General features: G+C 35.5%; 1 protein-coding gene across 1 annotated transcript; it reads right to left on the bottom strand.

The window, feature by feature from the left end:
- Positions 1-2430: 2430 nt before the first annotated feature.
- On the bottom strand, positions 2431-4403 carry LOC125177682. The gene is made up of 3 exons (XM_047879879.1): positions 4282-4403; positions 3568-3698; positions 2431-2936 (listed from the first exon to the last, which is right to left on the bottom strand). Exons 1-3 carry the CDS (start codon positions 4366-4368, stop codon positions 2615-2617), a joined length of 540 nt encoding a protein of 179 aa, XP_047735835.1. The 5' UTR covers positions 4369-4403; the 3' UTR covers positions 2431-2614.
- Positions 4404-9100: the final 4697 nt, after the last annotated feature.

The raw sequence follows: 9100 nt of genomic DNA, 5'->3' as shown, positions 1-9100 counted from the left end.
ACTAGAACTTGAAACAAGAACCAACACCAGGGGCCACGGCTATAAGCTAAAAAAATTGCGCTGCAACTTCTCTACGCGACAAAATTTCTTCTCGCTTCGAATCACCGACATGTGGAACAGCCTCCCCGATGACATCGTTGGCGCTCCAAGTATGAACGCGTTCAAGAACAGACTAGATAAAGCTTATATATGTTCAGATTTGAAATGCCTAGCTCCTTATCGAACCCGGTGGAAGTCTAGTAGCTTCTTCAAACTATCGCCAGTCATGAAAAGATCCGGTCAAATGACACGAGTTTAGATCTTCTATGAACAAGGCACGAAAATGAAAAGAATCGGCGACAGGCCACATCAGGCCTACACTTCAGCGCCGACATCACTCTGTTATGTTATGTTATGTTAATAATTATAATCCCAATACGAACCAATGTTACAAATAATTAAAGGGTCACCCCTGTGTATACTTTTTTTGTGATGAGGAAAACGAAGAAAATTGTTGTGATTGAGGGGGCCTTAATCCGTTGCAGCTATGATGTCAACAGGCAGGGTAAGCCAGGGTCGGCATTGAAGAAAACAGGCCCACGGCCTGTTGCCGATTCTTGAACTTTTCGTGACTTGATTTACAAGGTATCCGGCCTTTGGAACCCGATCCTTCCATAACCGAAGATTGATTGAGATAGAGATAACACCATGGTTGAACTGATATAAGGTTGACCCACGGCGATGATGATTTTTCGCCGTTCTGCGCATCTCTAGAGTGACGTCACCGTAGGAACAATATGTAAATAGTGTAGAACAGCACATTGTTTTTATGGTGTCTTTGAAAGCATTAACAACAATTGACCTCGTCAAATTCCCCAAGAAAATTTATTTACTGCATGCCCCTGGTCTTATTTTAAGTAAAACCGATGTTATAAATCAGTTCGACACCACCAGCCAGGTTAGGTTCTTCTTATTTTTTTCACAATTTTACTTAGGTCATTGGGTCAAAAATAATCATAGTCCGTTAAAGTGCAATTAATATATATAAGAGCTTGCCACAGAGCAGGAATTTGCCACGACTATGAATTATAGAATCACACTCTGACGCGCCAGTAGCATGAAAATCTGGCAAATTCATGGCTTGTGGCAGTATAAAACAAGTCATAGCTACGTTCAACTTGGCTAGTTATTAGATACATAGTACTTTACAAGCCAAACTGCTGGTGAAAAAAAAAGTATCAGAAGCAGAAATCACTTTTCTAATAACAGGCGAGCACGTTAAAGTCTAGCAAACTTTTCACCTAACAAGGCTTAACTGTTGCGTGATGTTTCTCATTTAAGCGTCGAATGGTAGGGAAGTTTCTGCAACAGTTTGCAGAATACCGTCATAGTGTACTATAATTTTAGGATGAGTTTCGTTGTGCGTGATAATTGTTCTCGATGTGAGCGACGGCTACTAGATTGGATTTTTTTTTGCCCTGGCAGTCCAACGTCCAATTAATTCATCAATAAAGGACTGTTAGTGCACGTCTCCATAGGAGATATGCATGTTCTCAGAAGTACTAAACGTTGAAGTGTTTCAAAAAAGTGCTTCATTGCAACACAATGTGGCCGTTCAGAAGACATGGCAGACTATTGGAGTAACTGCATTGCAGCGCATTGCAATGACTTCGGCATTGCAATGAATTCGGCATTTCAATGACTTCGGCATTACAATGACTTCGGCATTACAATGACTTCGGCATTACAATGACTTCGTCATTACAATGACTTCGGCATTACAATGACTTCGTCATTACAATGACTTCGACATTACAATGACTTTGACATTACAATGACTTCGTCATTACAATGACTTCGACATTGCAATGACTTCGGCATTGCAATGCACCATGAATTCTTAGACCGGTTTAGCCTTAGTACGGAATTCGTCATGAAGATATTGAAACTTCGAGACTTTAAAACCCGTGTTGGAGCAAAATATTTTTTAGTGCTACATAGAGTGACATTAATGGAATTCATAATCTTATGTGCTGCATCGGTGTTTGCCTTAGCTGCTCGTTTGATATTTTTTTGTGCTATGGTGAAATGGTTTTCGTCAAATGCATTAAATATAAGTAAATAATACTGCATCATTAATATAATTATCATAAATTAAGATATATTAATACATATATCCATCCACGTATGCTATTCCCACGTAGCAGAATAGCAAATATTTCCATTGCGATATTTGAATGAAAATTCAAGCCATAAACATACTTCGCTGATTAAAAAAACAGATTGGTAACATTCATATTTGCTTAAATTCTTAGAAAATGAGCCAGAAGTAAGACGAGGCAAAGAATAATTTGCACATAACCAACAAAATAATTTACAACTTAATCTAAGGCACAGCTCATAAATGAATTAATCGACACTATGTTGAGGACCAACAAAATAATTTCATCGTTTACAACTTGCAGGGAGTAACCTTAATTAAATTGCTTCAGCTGTGAATATGAAATGTTTAATGAACACAACAAATGGCGCCTGGCTGAGAAAAGAAATTGGTTGAAGCTTAAAGTTTTCATTGATCGAAGTAAACTTTAATATTAGATCCGTTCGCAATGAGACTAACAATTTGTTGAATGTTTCACGTTATTTTGCGTGTTGGTATGTTTTGAGCCCAACATGTCCCATAATTAATCGAGGCGCCAGGTGAGAACGAACCAAAATTACGTCCACCATTAATAATCATGAGATTCGCGAAAGCTGTCAATGATGATGTTTTTGGCAGGGCCGCGACGACGCCGGCATCTAGGGCAGTGCCGGCGTTGTCAGTGACGACTCCTGCAGTGAAGTTGTAGAGGATGTCGACGAAACCTCGATAGAAGCTCAGGCCGGTCAGCTCTGAGATGGTCTTAGGCGATGGTACCATAGTCAGACCCAGTAATGAACAAACGTGTCTTGTCGAACTGTCAATGAAGACAGAATGATATATGACATATGAATGATATATGACATATAACATAACATAACATAGTGATCTCGGCGCTGCAGTGTAGGCCTGATGTGGCCTGTCGCCGATTCTTTTCCTTTTCGTGCCTTTTCATTTTCGTGATACAGAAAGATATATGACATTTGATACAGAATGACATATGACAGTTCCGTGGTTTAGATCCATCCGAACTGTCGATTTAGTTATAAGAAGTTCTTCCAAACTTACTAACTACAAAGTCAACCGAATTTGAAATATGATCTCCACCAGGCAGAAAACGCTCACCTTAGAACTGAAACTGATCACATCCTCGCAACATTCATACAGCAGCAATAATTATATTATTGAACTTGCCATTCTAAAAATGGCAAAAGCTTCGAAAAAAGTATTGCTAAAAAAAGTATTGACCTTCGAAAGTATTGACCTAAGTATTGACCTTCGAAAAAAAGAAAGACCTTCGAAAAAAGTATTGCTAAAAATGCAAAAAAGAACCCGAAAGCCTTCTTTTTGTAGGCTAGCTCGAAGTGCAAGATGAAGGACGGTATTTCTGATTTGAAAGTAGATCAACGAAAGATATCCTCTGATGAGGCCAAAGCTAACATACTTACAACCGATCATAATACGCTGGATTCCGCAATGACACAAACTGGCCTTTGGAGTTGCCTTTGAAGATGTAGATCACTCCTGTGAACTTTGGTGTCGAGGACACAATGGCTGTCATGATGCCGCATTTCAAGTCCTGTATGCACATAGACAGGCGCAACAATTTTCAACATCATTAGTTTTAAGCTAATTTCGTATTTATAACTTTTAACTTTGAAAAATATGATTTGTTAACTTAAGAGTCAACTCTTTAAAGCATATATAGGCTTGATTTCTGTTTATCTTCTTTTATATTAAAATATATTCGATATATTGTCCACAAATCACATATTCCCTGCATTTGATTACATTTGAAATAGTGTTTCCGCAAATGTGATTCCAAATATTGCTGTTTATAATAAACATTTGAATTAAGATGCTGAGCAAGAAATTTTCTTTAGATAAAGCGATCCATCGAATACCGTAATCAAAGGAGAATCTAAATAGTGCGTCTAGTTTCTGACAGATTTGAATCTTTTTGGTAAACATTAATAATTTTTCAGCACAAATTTTCGGATTCTGCATTTAACATCATTGATTGTCTCTCGTCCGTCTAAGTTTTTTGCACTTTAAATTTTAAATGCAATCTTTTCCTTACATGAAATCTTTAAATTTTGTTTTAATTCCATATTGTGATGATAAATTTTCAATTTCTTCAATATGATGACCATGCAACACACCTCATTGGGCTCCCAAGTGAAGGCCACACAAACAGGAGCGCCCAAGCAGGCCCCCGCACATCCTAAGATCGTGGCCTCGCGCTCCATGGTTCGTGGGCCATAAACATCAGTGTATGGGGCCCTCATGAAGAGGTCTGATACTGAGGCCGACTGCGTCAGACGTGACGTCACACTCCAGATGAGCAGCATGAATAGAGACCTAGGAAATTATTAAGATAAATTAGGACATGAAGTCCAGATGAGCAGCATAAATAGAGCCGTGAACGCTCCCCGACATCTAGAAAATTATTAAGAGAAATTAGGACGAGAACTCCAGATTAGCAGCATAAATAGAGACCTAGAAAATTATTATGAGAAATCAAGATACGAACTCCAGATGGGTAGCAAAAATAGAGACCTAGGAAATTATTAAGAGAAATTAGGACACGAAGTCCAGATGAGCAGCATAAATGGAGCCGTGATCGCTTCTCGATATCTTGAAAATAAAATTATTAAAGAAATTAGGAAACGAAATCCAGATGAGCAGCATAAATAGAGACCTAGAAAATTATCAAGAGAAATTAGCACAGGAAATCCAGTTGAGCAGCATAAATAGAGACCTAGAAAATTATTAAAGAAAATAGGACACGAAATCCAGATGAGCAGCATAAATAGAGACGTAGAAAATTATTAAGAGAAATTACGACATGAGCACAATATCACAAACAGAAAATTTTGGAGAAAGAGTTAGCTCTGAGTCGCTACAGACAAAGATTATTCATACAGATCTTACTGATGAAGCAAATTATAATAAATGTATGAGATTGCGAATTACATATATGAAGCAAAATATGTTGCTTATCAAATGACGACTAATTTTCAATTAACTTATCTCATTTCCATCATAAGCTTGAACGATATAAGAACAATGTATAATTAAGTTCTATGTTCCGTTGTGAAGTACTTTTTTGTTGTTGTTCGAAATTCCTTAAAATAAAGTTATTATAACTATAAAGTCACTACGAGTTCATTATAAATCCAAGACAAATCGATTTTTCGCTAAGTCTTCGGTAAAATAGCTACGTCTGAGAATTATTTTGCTTGTTTAAATAATTTGTATTAGGAAATTTGTACTTCCTGAAATATTCCTCTATGTATATAATAAACATATTTAAATCATGATTTGGATACATCATGAATTGGATTAAAATGGATGAATGGAAGCTAAATAGTTATTCCTTGCATTGGCTTTTATACATTTACATTATGGACATTTATTTTAGAGTAGTGGTCGTATTCAATAGATTTTTACCTACAATTTACTCCTTACTTATGCCTAATATTAAATAATACATACGATTGGATGTAGCTTATAATTCTTCATACTTTCTTGTTCTGATTTCGAATATTAAAATTTCTGTCTATTTCTATGCTTTCCCGCGAAAGGGCAGCGAGCTTCTAATATTAGATTCCATTATAATCAGCGGTCTTAAGCTCACGTTTAAATTGTAAATATGAATCTAAATAAGCTTCAACAATGATAAAAAAATCAATGTTGATAATTTATCTAGAAATTTATGCAGCATATTTTCATTTCCAACAATTTTTTGATAATTTCGATATAGCAATTATAATTTTGAATTTAAAATGTCATCTTGCACAACGTATCCAAAAAATTACTTACCGTTTCGACATTGCGCAGTTACTAATTTGAAGAAAGTTTCAACGATTTTGTTATCATATATATTTATGATCGGGAATACTGGTAGATGGCTACTTAGAAATCTGGAATTAAAATTTAGAAATATCAAGTAAAAATTCTTTAATTTTGTTAAATCCAAATTCCATACCAAATTGAATCAATTACAAATAGGGATAAAAACAGAGCGGCGAAAACCCCGGATCTTCTGTATTTGATTTATTTAAAAAACAGTGCTTCAGTAAATTATTTGGTATTAATATATATCACTCGTTTGGCCTCAAGTGACCTCATTGAATCGTTGTTTCGTCTTCGCCAGACACTTGACGACTGAGTGGAAGACTCGCCTGCCTGGCGTCTTATATAGGCCCGTATGCTAAATAGGGCACTAGCACTACGAAGTAGCACTACGCACTACAAGCCGTAGTGCCTACTATAGTGCGACATGGAACACTACGGTTGGTATGCTAAATAGGGCACTAGCACTACGAAGTAGCACTACGCACTACAAGCCGTAGTGCCGTACTAGTGCGACATGGAACACTACGGTTGGCATGCTAAATAGGGCACTAGCACTATGAAGTAGCACTACGCACTACAAGCCATAGTGCGGCATGGAACACTACGGTTGGTATGCTAAATAGGGCCAAAAGCATAACGCGCACTACAAAAATCTGAAGTGACCTACACACCGCACTTCACGACGACACTACGGTATATTTAACCTCGTTTACTTCGTCAGCTATGGATCTGTTTGGCTTACAGCAAAGGCATAATCGCGTAAAAACCTCAGGAACTACATGCCATGAATATATAACAAAGTGTAACGCTTCAGCATATCTTTATAAGAGAAAACGTTTCGGAGTCCAGCTCCATCGTCAGTCCAAACCACAAAATTATATATATCCCTGTATATATTCAAACAGAAGCCTAGTCTGAATGCCGCTTTTAGCTCCTTTCCTCTTGAAATAGTAAATAGATAGGCCGTTTACGTTTACTAGCATTATTTTCATGTCTTATCTATTTATTTTTAGTGCATTTACTTTACTAATTGATTTATTTGTGTTTCTAGGACTGAACTTTTTCTGAACAGAATTTTGTGGTTTGGACTGACGATGGAGCTGGACTCCGAAACGTTTTCTCTTATAAAGATATGGTGAATTTTTGTGGTATTTTCTTTGCTTTTAAATTCCTGGGTAACGCTTCAGTGAATAACATTTATTCTTATGGCTGACATTTGCCTTGGCGAAACAGATGAACAGCGTAGAAGTTGAAAATACTTTTCTTGTTTTTGATACCATGTTTTGAATTTTCTTTTTTTTGAGTCATTTTGAATTCTTCTGCAAGAACTTTCCATGCTTCTCTCTTTTGTTCGATGTCTTTGGGAAGCGTGGACTTTGAATATATGATGGGAAAGATGCGCAGACGCATTGCGAATTTCAGCTCACCATCACAATTTTCACTAGTACCATTACCATCACAATTAGACATTTTACATCAATCTTCTGCAAAGAATGAGAATTACTTAGGGAATAATTAATTATTTGCGTCCTTAACTACCATTCTTCAATAGACTCATAGCGTAGTGCGGCACTATAAAGTACTCTAACAGCGAAGTAGCACTTCAAAATCTTTCTGCATACGAATCAGTAGTGCGACACTAAGCGACACTAAACATTGTAGAGCTACTTCGAAGTGCTTAGTGTCTGTGACGTATTTAGCATACCAACAGGACACTTCGTAGTGCATAGTGCTACTTCGTACTGCTAGTGCCCTATTTAGCATACGGGCCATAGATTCTTGTCATCAGTAACAGCCCTTCTCACTGGCTGTTACTTAGTCAGTTGTCAGAAAAGAGTGACTGGAATTTTTTCAGTTGAAGAATTATTTTTCCATTAATGAGTAACTTTGTATAGATGAATAATTTTGTAAAGAAGAATAATTTTTACAATTATGATTGACTTTTTATAGATGAATAATTTTAGTAGTAGAGATGAGTAATTTTTACATTTATGATTTATTTTTTATAGATGTATAATTTTGGTTGTAAAGATGAATAATTTGTATACAGATGAGCAATTTTTCCATATATGATTAACTTTTCATAGATGAATAATTTTGGTAGTAAAGATGGATAATTTTTATATAGATGAATAATTTTTTAATTGGTAATTTTTTCAATGTTGAACCTCGCAGTGGCTCAAATTATAAAATTTCGGGATGTTTCTTGTGAAGATTAATTATATTCATTAATAATTGATTTGAAAGACATCTGATGATTATTTACATAATTGCGAAGCATTCAAACTGCAGCTGGAATTTTCCCTGCTTTTAAATTGAAGAGATCAAGGAGTACAGTTTAATATGGTTAATATTTCCTTCCATGGTTTAATATTCAAAGGAAAAAAATAAAGTCGGAGCAATTTACTTGACAATATGTGATAATATGACCTAAAACTCATTTTTGCACAGGATAAGAAACTTGGGTAACTCTACAGCTCTTTTTCTCGCTAATTATCTAATGGATTTTAACTTCGTGATATGATCAGGATTTTCTGTTAGGTTAAAAGATATTGAATTATTTTCGGAATTCGAAATTATATAAAAAATTATATCCAACAAGATAGGGGATTTGCATTTTAATTGCAAGTTATTTCTGAAATTAATTTTCCGATACGCCATTAGAATTTGATGTAGCTTGTGCAATGCTCGTTGAGATACAAGAATTATTATTTGCAACAGGGGACGAAATATCGAAAGACAAAAACAATAAATCAAAATGTTTGAACTTTAGTTAATCGAAAACGATTAATAGGATACTTTCCATTATATTAATATTTATGACTCATTACGGTATATCGTTTTGGTTTAAGGCAAATGTTTTAATAGTTATGAATACTCAACTTAATTCGTTGTATTTATCTTATGACGTGTGATGTCAAAACTCGAATGATGATATTAATGATAACATGTTAATGTGATTACATGCAAAAAATTGGTTTGCAATTAAAATACATTGTAATTGAAGGAAATTATCAATATTTTGAATTTCCGAAGTCAGCCGCTTCCACTTATGTCCAATCAGTTTAAATTATAATCAAATCTTTTCTAAACAGAGGGAAATGTGTTCCAGGAAAATAT

This window comes from Hyalella azteca, unplaced genomic scaffold, assembly GCF_000764305.2.
Source record: "Hyalella azteca isolate HAZT.00-mixed unplaced genomic scaffold, Hazt_2.0.2 contig4115, whole genome shotgun sequence".
NCBI classification, from domain to species: domain Eukaryota; kingdom Metazoa; phylum Arthropoda; class Malacostraca; order Amphipoda; family Hyalellidae; genus Hyalella; species Hyalella azteca.
This window is presented reverse-complemented; position numbering and strand designations above follow the sequence as displayed.

Coding starts and splice junctions, on each gene's coding strand:
- LOC125177682 (XM_047879879.1), bottom strand. CDS start 4,368: ATGGAGCGCGAGGCCACGATCTTAGGATGTGCGGGGGCCTGCTTGGGC. Junction 3,699..4,281: donor TCACTTGGGAGCCCAATGAG/GTGTGTTGCATG, acceptor ATGTGCATACAG/GACTTGAAATGCGGCATCAT. Junction 2,937..3,567: donor CCAGCGTATTATGATCGGTT/GTAAGTATGTTA, acceptor CTTCATTGACAG/TTCGACAAGACACGTTTGTT.